This window comes from Arachis stenosperma, chromosome 9, assembly GCF_014773155.1.
Source record: "Arachis stenosperma cultivar V10309 chromosome 9, arast.V10309.gnm1.PFL2, whole genome shotgun sequence".
In the NCBI taxonomy this organism is placed as follows: domain Eukaryota; kingdom Viridiplantae; phylum Streptophyta; class Magnoliopsida; order Fabales; family Fabaceae; genus Arachis; species Arachis stenosperma.
Window position 1 is genome coordinate 150,293,632 of NC_080385.1, and position 21,657 is coordinate 150,315,288.

Below are 21,657 nucleotides of genomic sequence, written 5' to 3' on the forward strand. Positions count from 1 at the left end.
CGATGAAAGAACAAGAATTATAAACTCAGAGGTATATTAAAGAAATGGAGACAAATACAAAGAAAAGGAAAATGGAAAGTATGGCTAAAGAAAGGTAAAGAGAAATGGATATGCAAATACTTAATGTTGACACGTCTACAATGAGTAAAAAACAAAGAGCTCTTCATGATATTGCATGTGAGACCATAATCAATAAGTGGTTTACTTAATGGTTCCTTGTATTCATAGTTAAGTAGTATATTTTTTTTAGTGCGTATTATTGGTATGTGATGTAATCTATTTTATTCATTTCTGATATAACTTTTTAAATTAGTTAATATTATTGTGCTGTTATTGTTTATGAAAGTGACCATTGTAAAACTAGCCGTTTTAAACTTAGACAAGAAAAAGCTATTTGTTAAGTAGCCGGTGTAAAACTAGCCGTTTTAAAGCAGCCACTTGTTGCGAACATACTTATAAGTATCAACTATCACTGATTCAGCAACTCCATTCCAAATCTAGTTTCTCACCTCAAAAGAATACTAAAAAATACCTCAAGCTATGGCTAGAAATGTTGATGATATGTTTAATGAGACTTTGTATGGCAAAAGAAGACGGCAAGATAACACACTCATAGATAATTGGATCAAAGAGTGTTTATTCGATGATTCAAAAGAAGAAGATATTGATAGAAGCTCTATCCCAACTCCCCGTAGATGGATCAATAGAGATTGAGAAGTAGAACATGATTGCCTTTTCCAAGATTACTTTGCAGATGAGCTGGTGTATAATGCTGACATTCTTTGACGGAGATTTCAAATGAGAAGACATGTGTTCCTTTGGATAGTAGATGCTCTCTCGAATGCCTATCCTTATTTCCAACAGAGGGTCGATGCACTTGGGAGAAGAGGCTTGTCACCACTCCAAAAATGCACTACTGCAATACGGATATTGGCATATGGCGTAGCAGCTGATGTCGTTGATGATTATGTGTGCATAGGCGAGAGCACTACAATTGTTTTCTTGGAAAAATTTGTTGAAGGTGTCATTTCGGTGTTCGAAGATGAATACTTGCAAAAACCGAATTCAAATGATGTACGACACCTGCTACAAATAGCAAAAGGTCGTGGCTTTCCTAGCATGTTGGGTAGCATTGACTGCATGCACTAGCAATGGAAAAATTGTCCAAAGGCATGGAAACGTATATACATGAGTGGTTATCGTAGAGTTGCAACTATAGTACTTGAGGTTGTAGCATCTTCACACCTTTGGATATGACATGTATTCTTTGGAGTTTTTGGTTCAAATAATGATACTAACGTGTTAGATCGTTCACTTGTGTTCGATAATATTCTAAATGACCCATCTCCAGATGTAAACTATACTATTAATGGTAATAACTATACTATGGAAGAAATGCAAGTTATTTGCACAATACCAAGAAGGGCAAAGAAAATACGTAGAGCAAGCATTCAGAGTGTTGCAAGCACGCTTTGCAGTTATATATGGTCCAACACGCTTTTGGAAAAAGAAGAAACTTGCAAACATGATGCGAGCTTGTATTATATTGCATAATATTATTGTTGAGGATGAAAGAGACACTTATGCAAAAAATTTTGCTCAAGGCTTAGAGTTTGACGATATCGAAAACAACTTATCACAACCTCAGCTGGGAGAGGGAGATTTTGCACCATACCATCAATTTCTCCAAAGAAATGCCCAACTTCGAAATAGGCAGTAGCATAGAAAGTTGAAAGAGGACTTGATTGAACACATATGACAATTTCACAATACTTGTCATTAACTATAGAGCTTAATTATGTTTTTTTATATTAAGTAATTTTACAAATTAGTGTAATCTCGAATTATATATTGTGTATTATTTTTATATATAATTTTTTAATATTAATATTTTTTAACAGTGAATTATTTTTGAATTTATAAATTTAAAAAATATTATTATAAATAAATAGTAATTATATTAATTTTAATTACTTTAATTACTTAATTAAGTGCGACCACAATAGGGACTAAAGTTAGTTCCTCCTAATGGAGAAGAAAAGATGCTTTGAGTTCCTATTTACTGTTTATGATGCAAAAACTTATGTGGAGTTACTTTTTATGATAAGTGGGCCGTAAATAGGGATTGGGATGAGTTCCTTACTGGAGAAGGTCTAAAGTCCTAGTCAGTGAAGACTTGTTCAGATCCAAATCACACTTTGTCTTAAAATATTATGCAACCTTAGAGTGTTTTAGATTAAGATACTTTCTTAGCTTCTTCACCAATTTGCAGGCTAGCCACTTCCTATTAACCAGTCTATTTTTGGTCTCTCTTGCACAAGTGTGATTATCCATGAAGATCTTGATCTGCCTACAATTGCTCTCACTATTACTAGAAGGATATACAAGCCAACCACAGCTCTCGTCCTTACACTATCATTCTTCTTAAATCAGATCCTCCTATTCTCCTGAATACAATACTCATACATAGCCTCTTTATACTCCATCTTTGTAGTGAATGTCATTCCAATCTCAAGCGTAAGTTCTCTAAACCTTCCTCCTTCTTTGAATGTAGGAAATACCTCATCTGAATCAACCTCTTCCAAATCATCATCAGAGTTCGGAGGAGTCTTCATTTCTTCTGAGTGCCATGAGTCTCCACCATCAGATTTATGATAAGCTTCATATTGGACATCATAATATGGTGCCATATCACCAAACTCAAGAATCGACCCAGAAAATAGTTCATCATCCTCAGACCCTAAGTCTGCACATATAGGACCATCATCCTTAACCATAACAGCTCTCTTTTGTTTATTAAGTTTTTTATCTATCCTAGTTCTCAGTTTAACATCAGTCTTCTTTTCTACTGATCTCTTCACAACCACGTCATCTTTCTCACTAGACACATCATCACCACCAGGTTGATATGCTTCATCCTCTATACTATCATCATTGTCATGGCTATCTAAGGATTCATCTGAGGTAGACAAAGTCATAAATACTATTTGGGGCTATTTTTCCTTAGCAGATGATCTTCCAATAGTTCCAGTAGCAGTTGCTTTTGTTAAAGGCCTCCTTGCATGTGGTGCTACACTTTTTAGATTCTTAGGGCCTCTCTTTGGTACATCAAACTTCTTGGTCTCTTTCAATTTGGATCGTAGTTTAGAAATTGCAATGGGTTGAGTCATTATTTTTGGTGGTGGGTTGGGCTTAGTACTAAGAATTGTAGTGGGTTAGGCCAATATTTTTTGTAGTGAGTTTGGTTTACCAACAGAAATTACAGTAGGTGAAATCTTTTATTTTGGTCCTAGACACAATTTACTAGTAGACTTTGTTGTGGAGATTATTTTTTGGGTAGGGATAGTGGTGTGACTTGGTTCAGAAGCTGGAGTTACTGGTGTTGTGGTGAGAATTGGTTTGGTTATGACATTGATGGTGGGGTGTGCGGTGGAAATTAGGTTTTGTATCACCATCAACTCTTTGCCTTTAGATGATATTGATTCTGCTTCCTTATTATATTAAAAAGGTTCAGAAACTCCATGTTCGTAGTACACATGGATAACTCCCTTGTTCTTCTGAGTAAGGTAACACATCTCCATGAACTCCTTATCATCTGTATTAGCTCTTAGACCAGTTTGCAAAGGCCTATTAAGCACTAGCTACCAAGATTGAGTCACCTTGTCATACCCAATGTTCTTGTGGTAGTCTCAGTCTCTCGAACGAAAAAGATATTCAGTGTGTCTATATCAACTCCCGACAACTTAGAAATCTCTCAACTATTGTAAGACATACTTTCATCATGCTCTGTGATAAATGACTCTTTATGGTGAAATATGATAATAATCAAAGGATCATCTAACTACAATTAAAAAAAATTTTGAATGATCAAACTCATTATCTTTAACCACATTACTAAATTGAAAACTCCACAACTAAAATATAAAATCCTATTCTCAAATGTAAATGCAGTAGACCCTAACACATAAAAAATAAGTTTCCACCTTAACAAAAACTGCTAGTCAATCTATAATTTTATTGGCCTAACCACTAAGAAACCTAGTTCCAATCAAACCCTAGCAAATAGCACAAAACACAAGCATGCATACTCACACATTACACTCGAAGAAAATATATTCAACTACTGAGAAAATTAAATTAACAACAATATAAAAAATAGAGATCTCTTATTATCACATATTTTTTCCATGTTTTGCTTACCTGTTTTAGAGAAACCACTCTTCAGTACTCTCTATTTGATGAAGATGATGAAACCGATCCTCCAGAGCAGTGGTTTTTGAAGAAAATCACTGTGGTTACAGCAATCACACAAACACTATTGATGAGCGTAGGGGAGAAAAAAAGACCTTTGTTTGTATTGTGTTTTGAGAGGGAAAGACAATACGTTAGTCTAACATTGAGGGAGTAAAGTTTTGAGAGTGAAACGACGTCGTTTTACGTCATTTACGCGCCACAGTCAATACTACGTCTCTTACTCTTTGTCAACGTGTCACAAAGAAGTCCAAATAAGCTTTTCGATGGAGCCAGATGGACATAAATTGTTAGAAGGACGACTGTGGGTCCTGGCGTACAACTTCAAAGATGAAATTGAGTAACTATTAAGTTTAGGGACTACTTTAAGACTCGAGTATAATTTCAGGAACTACTTTAAATCTTAATTCATAAGTTACATAAAATCATATTAGATATAATCAAGTAGTAAAATATATTTATAAACCACCATCAATTGTGCAAACAAATATTACACTCTTAAAGAATTATAAAGGGAAGTTTAAATAAGGGAAAAATGCACAATTAAACCAAATGAAGGCCCAAATTACACGATTCTACCAAATTGAAAAACGTTACCTGAATTTCCCAAAAGCACATTCTTATTTAATTCGAATGAGTCCCATTCGAATTAGACAAACCAACACTAATTTGAATTAGTAGTGATGCTTGTAATTCAAATTATGCATGTATGTAGTCTTAGGGTAGTTCGAATAAGGGTGAGTTGGAATTATGCAAGGAATGTCCCTAGTAATTCGAATGAGTCTATTTTGATTTACTAGAAAATTAAGTTCTATCTATAAATCAAATTTAAATTATTAAATTTAATGTGAAATCAACCTATATAAATATTAATAAAAATATTATTATAAAAAGAGTACTTAACTTATCAATTTTTATATGTTATTTTTAAGTTAATAAATAAACAAATATTAATTTTTATTATAATAATAAAAAATTATAGCATACTAAAATAGGATATTAGAAAAAATACTATATAATATAAAAAATATACTGAAAAAGTATAAAAAATTATTATAACGAATTTAAAAAGATAATATTATAATTTAATATCATATTTTTTTAGTAATTATCTATCTAAAAGTGATTTTAACTAATATTATCCAAACAATATTCATTTTATTAAAATTAATTTTAGTATAAAATTATCAAACATAAATTAATTTTAACTCTTATTAATAAATTGAATTAAAAATAATATATAAAAATGTACTCATATTTATTAAATTTTAATAACATATAAATATTTAACAACATATTTATTAAATACTCTTTTTATAAAGTATTTACATACTCTTTTTTATATATTTAAAGTATATAAAAATATACTTCTATTATAAAAAGAGTATTTAAAAAATTGTTAAATATTTATATGTTATTAAAATTTACTAAATATGAATATATTTTTATATGTTATTTTTAATTCAATTTACTAATAGGAGTTAAAATTAATTTATGTTTGACAATTTTATACTAAAATTAATTTTAATAGAATAAATATTATTTGGATAATATTAGTTAAAATTATTTTTATATAGATAATTATTAAAAAATATGATATTAAATTATAATATATTTTTTTAAATTTGTTATAATAATTTTTTATATTTTTTAGTATATTTTTTATATTATATAGTATTTTTTCTAGTATCCTATTTTAGTATGTTATAATTTTTTACTATTATAATAAAAATTAATATTTATTTATTTATTAACTTAAAAATAACAACAATTACTCATAAGTTAATTAGTATTAATTTTGTGTCCCCATAGGGTTTTACAATGCTCTGCTAAAATTTTTGGAAGTAATCCTAATTTCACAATTTGACGTGCTCAATTGTCAAGTGTGTCACATTGATAACAATCATGGCAACGAATGTTGCTTTTTCAGATTCACGTCAACGCACAAATCAGGATAATGAAGATCTAATCATAGTCGTACCGGAAAAAGATATTCAAGTAAGGATAGAAAGATGTTCCAGAAGTTTGGTGGGAAAACTTTGGGCAGACAAGCAATTTTCAATAGGAATAGTAGAACCAGTAATGCAAACTATATGGCGACAACTAGAAAGATTCAAGGTAATTGATCATGGTGGAAATGTATTCCAATTCTTCTTTCAAGACGAAAAAGATGCCATAAGGATCGACGGGGTGCACCATGCCTCGTCAAGAATTATATTTTAAATTTAAAACGGTGGAAGGAGGATGAACAGATTAGAGATCTAGATTTTACCCAAGTTTCGATGTGAATTCAATTTTGGGGGCTGCCGGAGGACTACAAAATGAAGGACTTAAGATGGAAGCTCGGATGCTCTTTTGGGGATGTTCAAGGTGTGGATATCTTCCAAGTTCGAGGCAAAGAACACAGCATAGTTAAAGCACAAGTAAGTTTAGATATTACTAGGCTGATTAAAAGATACCTGTGTATAGTCAGCATGAATAAAAAGGTGTTGGAAGTTGGTTTGAAGTATGAATGGATAGAAAATTTTTGCAACTATTGTGGTTATGTGGGACACGAGACAAGGATGTGCAGTTTTCAACTTGATGATTCTTTAAAAGGAGATGTTAAAGAATAAAGACGGGGTGAATGGCTAAAATTAGATCAATCAGGTAGAAGAGCGAATCTTACAGAAGACAATTCTGACTCTAAGGTGCTGATAAATGAGAAGAGTAGACAAAACAAGGTTACAAAGCCTATTCCAGTGAACCTGATTAGGAGTTTGGCTAGTTTGTCAATGCAATCATAGCAAAATCGAAAGAAAACTGAAGAAAAATAGGTAATGAGTAAGAACCAAACACTGCAGAGTGAACACTCACCAGAACTCCAACTAATCCAAGTGCTGCAACCAACGATAGAAAAACAGCATTTGAAAAACTACCAAGAAGAAAGTGGGGACTCAGGAATGGGGAGATAAAGGGAAGGATTTGTGTTCAGAAACAAAGAGGATAGGAGTGCAATTGTGTATGGGGAGAAAGGATAAAACTTGAAACAACTAGCCCGAAAAAAATTCTTGAAAGTGACTGAAAGCAAAAGAGGGTCTCAGGGAGAAAATATGACTGCTAGAAAAAAAGATCTTCTCAGAAGAGGACGAAGGTAGCATTGCTGAAGAGGGAGAGGGTGCCACCCCACATTTGGCACCCAGGGATCCATGAAGATGATGATGTGGAACTGTTGGGGTTTGGGGAATCCTCTGACAGTTTACAACATACAAGGGATCTGTAGATCCCATTCCCTCGAGGTAATATTTTTATGCGAAACAAAAAATATTATCTTGAATATAACTAACCACTCAATAAAGCTGGATATCAGCAGGTTTACTGTGTCAATCCAAGAGGCGTTTCTGGAGGCTTGGCACTGGCTTGGAAGGAGGATAGAGAAATTTTAGTAAGATCCAATGATGACTTTTTCATCCATTTTGATTGGTTAGACATTGCCAGTCAAAAACGATGGGAGGTAATGGCAGTTCATTTACACTGTGATGAGAGCATTCGCTCAAAATAGTATCAAAGAATCCTAGACAGCAAGTCCCTACTTTCTTATGATAGGAGATTTTATTGGCATATCCGCTTATCATGAAAAGGAAGGGGGATGCAAGAAATCAACTGCATCAATTGAGGCTTTTAATAATTTTATTAATGATGGGGAGTTAGTGAATTTGGGATATGAAGGAAGAAAATTCACTGGGAGTAATCGACAATACAGGGAGAATCTTATTCAAGAAAGGATAAATAGATGCCTCTCTTCTCTTCAATTTCGATCAGATTATTCGAGAGTAGCAATTCTTCACTTAGAAGACTCGGGCTCTGAATACTGTCCACTATTGTTAATGGCAGATAGAGAGGTACATAAAACTAAGAGAAGGTTTTGAGTCCAAGAAAGGTGGTGTGATAGTGAGGAGGTTCGTCATATCGTGGAAGAAGTATGGTACTCACAATTTGAAGGCTCTCCAATGTTCAAATTCTATTCAAAGTTGAAGAAATGTAGACATGGACTAGTGGAATGGCAAAAATCTAGTTTTAACAACTCTCAAAAGAAAATTTCAGAATTGAGAAGCCAAATAGAACAAGAGAAATTCAAAGGTACAAGAGCGGACAGAACAAAGATTCTTCAATTAGAGGAGGGGTTATCCGAAGCATATTTAAAAGAGGAAAGATATTGGAGAGAAAAATCTAGAATTCAATGGTTGAAATGGGGTGACCAAAACACCAAATTTTTTCATTCCAAGACTCAAACCCGAAATCGAAAAAACAAAACCTACAGGTTGCAAGATGGTGATGGAATTCAGATCAGACACAGCGGGTATAGTTCAGATTGCTATTGAGTACTTCCAAAATTTGTTCACATCTTCAAACCCTAGACCAGCCACGGGTGAATTAGAAGACTTGGAGGCTAAGGTGGATGAAGAAATAAATTGAAGACTTACTAGACAAGTCACAGAGGAAGAAATAAAAAAAGCAACATTTTCTATCAATGCATTCTCAGCTCCAGGGGATGATGGATTCACTGCTAGATTTTACCAACACTTCTGAGAGATAATTAAAGATGATCTTAATGCTGCCATAAAAAGCTTTTTTGCAAGGGAAAGGATGCTGCGATCAATGAATCATACTCATATATGCCTAGTTCCAAAGGTGCCAAATACAAAATCTATGGCCTAGGTTCGTCCAATTAACCTTAACAGTATTTTCTACAAGATTATTTCCAAGATTCTTGTTTATAGAATGCAGGGTATGTTGGATAAAATTATTAGTGATAATCAAAGTGCCTTGATTAAAGGGCGACTGATTAGTAATAACATCCTAATTGCCCATGAATTTATCCGTTTTCTAAAAAACAAAAATTATGGAGACTATGAGATAGCAGTAAAGCTCGATATGAGTAAGGCTTAAGACAGAGTTGAATGGTCTTTTGTTTGGGAGATTATGAAGAAGCTCGGTTTTTGCAATAAATTGGTGGACTGGATTAAGGAGTGTGTTACCATGGTGTCCTACTTTATTACTGTTGATGAATAACCATATGATTTTTTCAAACCATGTAGAGGATTGCGATAAGGTGATCCCCTCTCCCCCTACCTTTTTCTACTTTGTGCAGAAGGACTTTTTCATTTGCTCCATAGAGAAGAACAGAGGAGAGAAATCTTAGGTTTAAGACTCAATGGTAGATGCCCTATAGTCATCCACTTATTCTTTGCAGATGATTCCAATCTCTTTTGCAAGACAAACAAGGTAGAATATCACAAGTTGATGGAGATACTGAAGTACTATGATGATGTTAGTGGACAGACAATTAATTTCTCCAATTCATCTATTTTTTACAGCAAGAACTCTCTTAGTTTGACCAGAGAATTTTTGTCTTATTTACTTCAAATTCTGCACATAGGCAGACAAAATAAGTATTTGGGACTATCAACAGTGGTTAATAGATCAAAAACTCAAACCTTTAATTTTATAAAGGAGAAAGTTGATAAGAAACTGCAAGCTTGGAAGCGATAATTTATCAGTCAGTGGGAGAGAGGTATTAATTAAAGCAGTGGCTACGGGAGTTCCGATCTACACTTTGAGCTATTTTAAGCTTTCGAACACACTGCTAGACGAGATTCAGAGAAAGATGATAATTTTTTGGTGGGGACAAAAGGGTTCGAAAATAAGATTACAATGGATCAGGTGGGATATATTTTGCAAAAAAAAAAGTATGGAGGCTTAGGTTTTAAAGACTTGAAAGCCTTTAATTTAGCCATGTTGGCTAAATAAGGCTGCAGAATCATCATGAAACCTAATTCTCTAATCTGCAGAATTTATAAAAGCAAATATTTTAAATTTTCTTCTTTTCTATGAGCTGACACAGGTCGAAATCCTTCTTGAGTCTGGAGAAGCCTACTAGAAGGAAGAAAAATTATCAAACAATATATCCATTGGCAAGTGGGGCGAGACAGTCAGATTAGAATTATGGAGGATTAGTAGCTCAAAAACGTGAAGTCAATATCCGAATAGCAGCAACAGTTACAGGCCCAAATTTGATTTGGGTTAATCAGCTCATTCATAATAGATAGTGAAAGGAGGATATAATCAGGGATAATTTCAATCCAGAAATTGCATCAGAAATCTTACAAACTAATGTTATGGAAGTAGGAGAAGATCGGATTACCTGAAAAAGTAAAAGGGATGGCAGGTTCACGGTGGCTTCCGGCTACAAAACAGCTTTTCAAATGTACATTCTCCAATTAGCCAATTACCTAATCTGTGCAGGAAAAAGAGTCTCTGGAATTCATTGTGGGAACTCCAATGTTCGCCGAAGATTAAGATATTCCTGTGAAAAACCCTTCATGACGGCATTCTGGTTCATCGTCGACTTCATGAAAGGATGCTAGTAATCCCAGAAATCTGCCCTAGATGTAACCATTTGAGAAAAAACGTAAATTATTATTTAATTGATTGTCCAAAGTCTCAAGAAGTTTAGCAGCAGTCAAACCTGGGAGCTTACCTGGTGCAACACAGCTCAGAAGAATTTCGGGTGCGATGGAACCGGTTCATGAAAGAAGCACGACGAAGACATCATTGGAGGAAAAAATTTAGCATTGGCAGCAATTATTCTATAAAAAATTTGGACCGCAAGAAACCTTCTTGTCTTTGAGAATAAAAGTACTTCACCAGATTTGATCATCACTTCAGCGTATGAACTCATGGAGGAGATTCAAAAGAGAAATGAGGCTTAAGATGTGTGTGTTTAGTCATGTTTCGGTAAAACTATGTTAATTGTTTGAAAAATTCTTTCTTACACTGGTGTATGGTTGTCCAAAGTGGACCCACAACTTTTATTTACTTTTCTTTAATAAATAAATATCACTTTGCCTTTGAAAAAAAATTTAAAAATAACATATAAAAATTGATAAGTTAAGTCTTTTTTATAATAAAATTTTTATTAATATTTATATAGGTTAATTTCACATTAAATTTAATAGTCCAAATTCGATTTATAGATAGAACTCAATTTGCTAGTAAATCGAAACAGACTCATTCGAATCACTAGGAACGTCTCTTGTATGCATAATTTGATTCACCCTAATTCGAATTATCTAAGACTACATACATGCATAATTTGAATTAGCCAAATTCAAATTACGAGCATCACTACTAATTCGAATTAGTCTAATTTAAATTAATGTTTAATTTGTCTAAATCGAATGAGACTCATTTGAATTATATAAAAATGTACTTTTAAAAGATTTAAATAATATTTTTTAATTTAATAAAATTATATAATTTGAGCCTCCATTTAGTTTAATCGTGCATTTTGTCCTTTAAATAATCGTCTAAGAGAGGGTTAGAGAAAAACAATATTATATATGATATAATATAATATAATATAATTTGGAGTATTGTTAATTTGTGCATACAAATATGTGCACTCTCATTCATCATTAACTAAGATTGGCGCGCGCGCGGTGTTAATCAATGTTAATATCCTAGGTTGAAGATGGAAGTAATAAATATATAAAATAAACTATCATTTCTACCTATAAAAGTTGAAAATGTTGACATATTTATCTATAAAAGATTAAAATTATCATTTATATCTATAAAAGATTATTAAAATTATCATTTATATCTATAAAAGATTGACTTTCGTAGTAAAATTATCGAAACCCTAAATAATTACATAAAGGGGAATGCTAGGGGGACAATGATTTTGTTAAACAATATGAACAACCACCAATCAAATTAAAACACACCACACCTCTAAATTAACCCTCTAAATTTTAATATTAAAATAACCATCCGTACACTAGTAAAATAAACATCTGATATATCTATTGTTTACATTGTTTAATATTTTCATTGTTTACCTATACTTTTTCTTACGTAAAATCCCCAAATTACTCTCTTTCTCTTCTCTCACACACCGACCCTCACTCACTATCTGCAACACCTAAACCATCATTACCGTAGCATCATCTCCCTTCTTACTCTTTTTCTCTCTGTATCACTCACTAACTCACTTTTTTTCTCTCATCTCTTGAACATCAACATAGCCCAGTCACTATCCTCTTCAAAATCACAAAAAAAAAACTCAAATCAAATTGAAGAATAAAACATGCCCAAATTCAAAATAAAACCCTAATTTCTTAGAACCTTCACCAAAATTTATCAATTTCTCAGATTTCAAATCACCATTTTCATTGCAAATAATACAGAACACTAATTTGATTTTGGCACACTGGGAAGAGATGACGAAGATGTATCGCTAGGAGGAGAAGAGAAAAATGAATCCGAGAGAAGGAGAAGACGAAGATATGACATTTGGAAAAGGAAGGAACTCAACACTGAAGAAATTATGGTTGTAGAAAATAGAGAATTCAAAATTGCTACTTCCTGAAGTTAGAAACCTCCCGAAGAGGGAAGGAGAAGATGGAGCTCGTGATGGCGAAAGGAGGAATCACCATTAATGCACAAAAGAGAGAAAAGAATGACAGAAAAAAGAGAAACATCAATAAGAAAAGAAGAGGAAGGAGAAAAGTGCGAAGAGAGAGGAGAGAAAGAGAGAAAGAGAGAAAGAATGATTGAAGAAGATGGAGAAGAAGAAACAGAGAGAGAGAGAGGAAAGGAGATGGTGAGTGAAGGTGGGTGTGTGAGAGAAGAGAAGGGGGATAGTTTGAGAATTTTATATAATTATTTAGGATTTAGATAATTTTACTGTAAAAGTCAATTTTTTATGGGTACAAATGATAATTTTAATTTTGTATAGATAAATATGTCAGTATTTTCACTCATAGTTTACTCTAAATATATAAAACCTGTGAATTTAAAATTATTTTTTAACAAAAGAAGTATATATAGGACGAAAAAAAACATATACAAATACATCGACATTATTGTTATAAAAGCCTCTAATAACTAGTCAAAGACAGATATATTATTGCATGCAAGTGGCTCTTGATTACAATTGGATGTAGAGAAATCATCGTACGTCAAAAATTCATTCCTGTTTCTTGTTAGGGTCGTTAGATTTTGCTTATATGTATTTAAAATTTCCGGGTACTGAAATCAAGCAAAGTTTAATTTATCCGATTGTACCTACGTACTATATATACATGAAAAAATTAAAGAAAATAAAGGATTAGATCTATGAAGATTCTTATTAAAATAATAAGACATAGTACACTATATTATATTCCAACTCAGATGCCTAACTGTCCATTGAATACCAAAGTAGCCGCCTCATTTAAAAAGTCAAATAAGATAAATTAGTACCTCATTCAGCAAACTTTCTTTTTTTTTTTTCAGTAAATACTATAGTGTTGATAATATTGTGTCTAATAACTTACTAAAAAAATAAATAAATAATATTTAATAAATTTTAAATATTTTACTTTTATTTTATATATTTTATTTTTTATTCATAAAAATAAATTAAATAATATAAACATTACAATAAAAAATACTATAAAATTTACTTTTTTTTACATGAAAAACTTGATTCTGGAGAGTGCTCTATATACACAAAAAACAAAAAATAGTCATTATATATATATATATATATATAATTTATTAATTAAATTTGTAATAAATAAATAATAAAACTTATTTACAGTAACATAATAATTTTTTTATAAGATGCTAAATAAATATTTTATAGAACAGTAATTAATTAATAATTAATTAATTTTTTATGTATATATAATATAATTGTGTTGATAATTATAATAATAAAAAATATAAAATAACTCAATATACAAAAAAGTATGAATTTACTTAACAAAACAAGGAATTATCTATTTTAAACAACTCTGTCAAACTAACCTAATTATTATCAGTATTGAAGTAGTTCATTTTTCACGGTTAAAATTGTCAAGATATTAAAATTCAAAGTTTTACGATTAGAAATAATAATTTTTTTCAATAATTACGTTCTCGTAATCTGTCGTCACATTTTTTAATTCTAAAGCTTATTATTATTAATCAAATAATTCAAATTTTCAAGCTAAACGGATACCTCCCGGAATCACTAAGTAAAAATGGACTAACAAGTTAATAACTGCATTGCTCGTATAAGATAATTATCAATACTGGAATTTTTTTTCAAACAAAAAAAGAAAAAAAGAAAGAAAAGAAAGATCGAAGAAAGAAGAAGAAGAAAAGGAGAAACAAAACAACAGAAGCTGCCCTACAATTTTATAAACAGTTAGGTGCAAACGCCCAAGGATTGTGACAAATTAAACATTTCCAATTTCATGCATGCCAGCTGTCTATATATTTCATTTAATCTTAATTGCTTTGCACATCGTTTATTTCGGTAATGTTAGAAAAAATAAAAAATAAAAAATTAAAATTTATCTTATTTAATATTTATTAATTTTATTAAATAAAATAAATTTTAATTATTTTTAATTAATTTTTTTGTTATAAAATATTTTTACATTTATTTAGTGTTATGATCTTCGAAACACACATATTATAATATTTTGTAGAGTATAATTTTTTTTATATCTTATCGGTATAAAATATTTTGTATAATTATTTAATTAAATTTATGTATTTAAATTTTTAAATAATATATTTACCATTAATTATTTTCGATTCAATTATATTTGTATAAACTAGTTTAGAAAATCTTTTTCTTATATATATATAATATCATCATTATTTAAATTGATCAAGAAAAAAATATATATTCAATACATGAAAAGTTTTAGAAGCTAATATTGTACGGATAATATTTAATATAAAAATATAAATGTTTAAAAATAAAAGTATCTAAAATTTAATTAAAAAATCGAAAATTTATTCTAATAAAACTCATTTTAATAAATTTTATATTAAATTTATTTAACAGTCTTCTATAATATTAACTAAAATTGACGTATTAATTCTCTAATATTACTCATCATCTTCAATCAAATAATGAATAGTTTGGTAGAAATTAAAGGAGTATATATATGACGACCATTACTATTAAACACTTGAACATTTCCCTATATAAATACGTTCTTCTCTACACTAATAAAGTCCAAGAAACAAAAATAAAATTTGTCTAAGTAGTTGTGCATCCTCTCTCTCTCTCTCTGTCTCATCATACATACGTTTGGTCCTCCGTTTGTTGTTGTCAGTTGTTGTTACACTAAATCTGCCACATGCACATGGAAGAGCAACTCATCATCATCTAGCTAATAGGCTACTACTTCAGTGTATGTGTGTGTACACGTTCGTATACACTTAATTGGATCCTCTTCAATTCAATTCAATTGCCTTGTCGTAACTCCTAAGCAACAATGAACACGAATCACCAAAAGTGAAAACCAAACCATTCAATTCGTGTTCTTTTCGCAAACCCCAAATACCAACTTCATATCTATATATATGTAGTGCACCATATCTTGAAATTAAACATCACCACCGACCACGGTACCGTACCTTTGGTTTCGCACAAGGGAACCAAAGAATAAATTAAAAAAATATAAATATAATGGAAGGGCTTGAAATGGGGTTGATATGGGAGCAAGCAAGGGCACCGTTGGTGGTTCCAATGCTGAAGTTGGTGGTGGCATTGTGCTTGATCATGTCGCTCATGCTTTTTGTGGAGAGGGTGTATATGGGAATAGTCATAGTCTTTGTCAAGTTGTTTAAGACCCAGAAACGTTACAAATGGGACCCTCTCAACCATAATTCTGATATTGAGCTTGCTAACTCTTCATACCCTATGGTTCTCGTCCAAATCCCAATGTACAATGAGAAAGAGGTATTTCTATTCTTTAATATAACTAACACGTCTTTTATTAGTTTTCTTTATATGTTTTGTGTGATTTCAAATTAGAGAAAGTCTAGCAGCAGTATTTTTATTAAAATTTAGTTAATATTTAATTAATAAAAAAGTGAATAATTTTATATAATTAAATATAATTTTATATTATTAAAAATATTAATAATAATTAATTGATAGTTATAAATTATAAAATTTATTCATTTCTTTATATTCAAAAAAATATTAGAAAGTCAATATTTTTAATAAAAAATAATGCTGATTAATATCGACTCAAATATAAAGTAAATGTAAAAAAAAAATTGTTCCCTAATATTTTTTATAAAAAATTTCTATAATTTTATTAACTAAAATTAATTATTTAGTCTAAAATTTATTTAAAAAAAGTGAAAATGAGTTTTATATTATAAATTTCAAAAGTGCCGATACTGTTGTATAAAAAAATTTACCATAATATATTCACAAAATTTTTCTAATATAATAAAAATAAACATATGTTTCAACAATGTAATATTTTAAAATAAATTACAAAATTTTGATGTTTAGGAATTTGTAATGAACGGTTACACTATGACAGGAATGTCGTGTTATTCTACAATCTTAAAAATGCAAGGAAAACTATACCTGTGAGAAGGATTAAGTTTTTTTAAAGTGGATCGGTTAATAAAGTTATAAGATGAGGAATTAATATTTTTAAATTAAAATAGTAAAGTTCATATATATGATAAATATTACAAATTTAGGTGATAATTAATTCTTTATCTTATCACTTTAGAATATTTTAATTCTTGTGAAAAACTATACCTAAGATGTTGTATTTCTTGTAAAATTTAGGAAATTGAAACGCTAACAAAAATAAAAAATATTATTCATATACTAAAATTAATTATTAATATATTTGTGAATAAATATATATGTGATTTAATTTATTTTTAATATATATTTATATTTTAACGTGTGTTTTATATTAGTAGTGACTGATTCTAATGTATACATAACACAGTAAACAAAAGATACCAGTAATTATTTCTCATGCTATTTGTTTACGGGCTGAAGTGAAGTTTCGTATGGTAACTAGTGTTCCATTGGTTGCAGGTGTATCAATTGTCAATTGGAGCTGCATGTGGGCTATCATGGCCCTCCGATAGAATTATTATTCAAGTTCTTGATGATTCAACAGACCCTGTCATTAAGGTTCAAAGCAGTAGCCTCCTCTACTAGTTAATAAGATTCACTAACAATTACTAAATGGTTAATAATAATTAAATTTTTATTAATGAAACGTTATAGTGAGTTATTGACAAATGAAAACACAACAGAATATGGTGGAAGTGGAATGCCAAAGATGGGGAAGCAAAGGCATAAACATAAAGTATGAGATCAGGAAGAACAGGAATGGCTACAAAGCAGGAGCACTCAAGGAAGGCATGAAGCACACCTACGTCGCCCTCTGCGACTACGTCGCCATTTTCGACGCCGATTTCCAGCCTGACCCCGACTTTCTCTGCCGCACCATCCCCTTCCTCGCTCACAACCCCGACGTTGCGCTCGTCCAAGCTCGCTGGCAATTCGGTTAGTTACTTACTTAGTATCAAAATATCATTATCATGCATGCTTTTTAATCAGGGAAGGTAATATATACATTTCATCAAACTATTTATCACAAAAACTTAAACAGTTAAGTAGAGGTATATACATAGTTATGTATTTCAAATGTTCCCTCACATAATAGTCTATCTTGGTTTAATTTAAATTGTGACTATAGGCAGGTATATTCTTTTATTTTAGGTTTCATTCTGGTTTATGGTAAAGTTCCACTAAATTTATAATTAGATTTTAATACTTTAAAAAATATTTATTTAGATTTTTTTTTGCAAATTAAAGAGATCTATAATTAAAAATTTAATTAAATTTTTGGCCACATATCTTTTGAAAGAAAAATTTTATTAACTAATATTTTGACTCGATAAAGATCTAATTGAAAGCTTTTAAAGTATAAAAATTTAATTATAAATTAAATTTGATGGAGTAGATATATAAGGACAGTAACAATAATTAAACTTTTATTTTATTCTAAAATTCTTTAACATGTATGTATACGCATGCTTGCAGTTAATGCTGATGAATGCTTAATGACAAGGATGCAAGAGATGTCATTGGACTATCATTTCCTTGTAGAGCAAGAAGTTGGATCCTCAACCCATGCTTTCTTTGGATTCAATGGTAATTAAATCATTCATTAGCCTTAATTAATCAACCTCACTGCACCATCAAATCCATAGAAATTTTTAATTTTATTTCTACATACATCTCCGGTTAGAAATAAAGTTTGATGATATATATATATATATATATATATATATGCACGGTGCAGGCACTGCTGGTGTTTGGAGGATTTCAGCACTAAATGAAGCTGGTGGATGGAAGGACCGTACAACTGTGGAAGACATGGATCTAGCTGTAAGAGCTGGTCTCAAAGGATGGAAATTTGTTTATCTTAGTCAAATCAAGGTATGATGATCATACTCCATTTAATTGCATGTATTCATGAGTCATTTATAAAAATTTCTTAAGAGAATCTAATGCAGTTAATGTGTTATCAAGTTATCTGATCATGTAACAATTTATCTGAATAAATTTAGGTGAAAAATGAATTACCAAGTACTTTCAAAGCCTACCGTTATCAGCAGCATCGTTGGTCATGTGGCCCAGCTAATCTCTTCAAGAAAATGGCAATGGAAATAATAAGAAACAAGGTATCAATTTCCTTATTCATTTATAGGAAGCTCAAATGATTCTTATTCACCATTCTCCTCTAATTTACTGATGATTATTGTATCTTGCAGAAAGTGTCTCTGTGGAAGAAGTTTTACTTGATTTATAGTTTTTTCTTTGTCCGAAAGATTGTTGCCCATGTTGTCACATTTGTATTCTACTGCGTGGTTTTGCCAGCAACTGTTTTTGTCCCAGAAGTGCAAGTTCCCAAGTGGGGTGCTGTTTATATTCCTTCTATCATAACACTTCTCAATGCTGTTGGAACTCCAAGGTAAGTATTAAGTAGGATTTTTGAGTTGGCAAAATTATTTTATTATCTTCCCTTGCAAGTAACCTTTTTTTTTTTTGTTTTCTTACCAACTTTCTGTGCAGGTCACTCCACTTATTAGTATTTTGGATACTTTTTGAAAATGTTATGTCAATGCATAGGACCAAGGCAACATTCATCGGTTTGCTAGAGGCAGGAAGAGTGAATGAATGGGTAGTTACTGAGAAATTAGGAGATGCTCTTAAAATGCAATCAAGTGGTAAAGCACTTAAGAAACCTCGCATCAGGATTGCTGGAAGGTAAATTTTCATATAACTTTAAGAACATAAGGCCCAAGTATGACATTTCATATCAGAGAATTATAGGAAATGAATGGTTTTTCATGACTGTTGTGATTTGTTTTCACCGTTCATTCTTTGATGCCATCTATCTTGTTTATAAATCTCACTGTTAAAATGAATAGTAAGAAATTACATGTGAGATCACATTCAATAAAGCTATATAAGATTTTCACATCAGAATTCATCCCCCACATCCCTTATGATTTCTACTTTACTTTCAAGCAAAATTTCTGCATACAAAAAGTGTGGTTTTAAATACTTCCATTTATTCGTTCCACTTTTTTTCTGCTTGTTTTGATGATGACAGACTTCATTTCTGGGAACTTCTTGTGGGGGCCTACCTCTTTTTCTGTGGATGCTATGATCTCACGTTTGGGAAGAACCACTACTTCATATATCTTTTCCTGCAATCTATTGCCTTCTTCATTGTGGGGATCGGCTATGTTGGCATCTTTGTGCCCAATTCTTGAGAGGAATTTTTTGCTTCAGAATCACTACAACTGTACAAGTGTCTTCATTGGACAACATATTTTCTGAAAGGAGGACAAAGATGCAGATTCTTCTTATGTCAGCACACATTCAATTTGTTTAGTATCATATATTCTTATACAAAAATGAAAAGTCATTTGTCACGGTTTGAATTGTTTCTATGGAATAGCAACGGATTATGGAACAATAAAAACGACCAAAGTCTCTTTGTTATCGCTAGAAAAATGAATATATTGAAAATTTTGGAATTTAAAAGTTTAAACAGTTTTTGCGTTAAAAATAAATAAATAAATTTACAAAATAGGCTGATGCCAAATAATTATGGAGGGAATCTTGTACGATATGAATAATTTTATTTTGTAGTCAAGGTATAGATATAGATTGAATGGCTTTTGTAGGGTCTGATCTCCAATTTAGTAAAGCAATATTTTTTTATTCCATTTAAATATCACAAACACTTTTCATAGCTTTAAGAATGGAACAGTATTAGCTACAACTTAGAAATGATTATGGTTCAGATTTTACAAATTACACGAATATACAAAATTCATACCATAGAATTTAAAATCTCCATTCTTTGCAGTAGCAGCAGATTTGTAGACATAAGTTGATGTTTTGACACTTTTTAGATGAAAATTACATTTTTAGATAGTGTAAGAACTGCGAATTAATTAACCGATTAATTAACTTTAAATAATAATAATTTAATTGTCCGAGTTAGATTCAAAAGTTTAGAATATTAATTAGAAAATATAAATATGATATTTGGACTTAGTAGATTTTTCTGAGGCGAAAAATGTAATTTTCTGCAAAAAATTGCATAAAAACGCGTACTGGTAAATTAACCGGAAGTATCGGCTTAAATCTGTCCGGTACTATGCGAGAGTAAGTAAAAACAGTAAAAAAACTTAAAAAATAATTAAAATTGAAAACCGGATATTAATTTTAAAGATTTGGCTCGAAATTGGACCAAACGAGGCAAAAACGCTAACAGATTGGACCGGGACCAAGTTGGGCCCAAGCCAAACATTATATAAGTGCATTAAGTGGCCATTTCAGCCACTTTCAACCACAACAAGCAGCAGCAATGTTGAGTGGGAGAAGAGAGGTGAGGGTTACAAGAAGCACTATTCTATTCATCTTCTTCTTCTTGAAACATGAGCTATGGTGCTCCGATTCGCGTGCCGTCAACGACTATGCGAAACTTTCGTCGAGTTCTTCGATTTCATTCAAACAAAGTGGTAAGAAACTTCTAATTTCTTGCCCAGTTCTTCCTTCCATAACAGATTTGGTTTTGGCTATGGTGAATGAGTAGTTCTTGTGATTTTGATTAATTAGGTATACTCTAGCACTTGATTATTATTGGATTTTGTCCTAATCAACTGTGGGTAAGGTAAGTTTACTCTTAACCTTTGTGAAATTGTGATTACGATGAACTCTAGGTTAATTAGTTATGAATTATGTGTATATATAGCTTGAAGTTGTGATTATTGGCATTTACATAGAGCTTTGGAGTTGAATTGGTGGCTTGGTTGTGTTTGTAAGCTTGGTTGCACTCAAATTGGATTTTAGTACATATTAAAAATCTGCCAAGGTATGGTTTTAGTTTTCTCTATGTAATATATAATATTTCTGTACACTTAGGCTAGTGACCCATAGTATAGGTTTGGATCATATTAGTTGTTGACTTGTTCAATGATGATGTATGATGATGTGATGATTTTGGCCATTTTAAGAAT

At 31.1% G+C, this 21,657-nt stretch overlaps 2 protein-coding genes across 3 annotated transcripts; both read left to right on the forward strand.

Moving 5' to 3' along the window:
* Window positions 1-798: 798 nt before the first annotated feature.
* Window positions 799-1,149, forward strand: LOC130950085 (uncharacterized). Its single transcript, XM_057878640.1, has one exon. The coding sequence runs from the start codon at window positions 799-801 to the stop codon at window positions 1,147-1,149; it is 351 nt and encodes a 116-aa protein (XP_057734623.1).
* A 14,617-nt stretch (window positions 1,150-15,766) lies between these two features.
* LOC130951711 (glucomannan 4-beta-mannosyltransferase 9-like) lies at window positions 15,767-19,899 on the forward strand. 2 transcript variants are annotated; one of them, XM_057880418.1, is made up of 9 exons: window positions 15,767-16,024; window positions 17,141-17,239; window positions 17,365-17,617; window positions 18,158-18,268; window positions 18,420-18,556; window positions 18,688-18,801; window positions 18,892-19,091; window positions 19,193-19,387; window positions 19,737-19,899. In XM_057880418.1, the coding sequence occupies exons 1-9, from the start codon at window positions 15,767-15,769 to the stop codon at window positions 19,897-19,899; spliced, it is 1,530 nt and encodes a 509-aa protein (XP_057736401.1). The 2 variants fall into 2 exon arrangements, with proteins under 2 accessions (XP_057736401.1, XP_057736402.1); XM_057880419.1 differs by having other exon boundaries at window positions 15,809-16,024; window positions 19,193-19,339; window positions 19,668-19,899.
* The last annotated feature ends 1,758 nt before the right edge of the window (window positions 19,900-21,657 follow it).

What these genes read in the sequence shown, in the direction of transcription:
- LOC130950085 (XM_057878640.1), top strand. Translation starts at nt 799, where the DNA reads ATGAGAAGACATGTGTTCCTTTGGATAGTAGATGCTCTCTCGAATGCC.
- LOC130951711 (XM_057880418.1), top strand. Translation starts at nt 15,767, where the DNA reads ATGGGGTTGATATGGGAGCAAGCAAGGGCACCGTTGGTGGTTCCAATG. An exon ending in CAATGTACAATGAGAAAGAG is followed by an intron (nt 16,025 to 17,140) that starts GTATTTCTATTC and finishes CATTGGTTGCAG; the next exon opens with GTGTATCAATTGTCAATTGG. An exon ending in TTTATCTTAGTCAAATCAAG is followed by an intron (nt 18,557 to 18,687) that starts GTATGATGATCA and finishes GAATAAATTTAG; the next exon opens with GTGAAAAATGAATTACCAAG.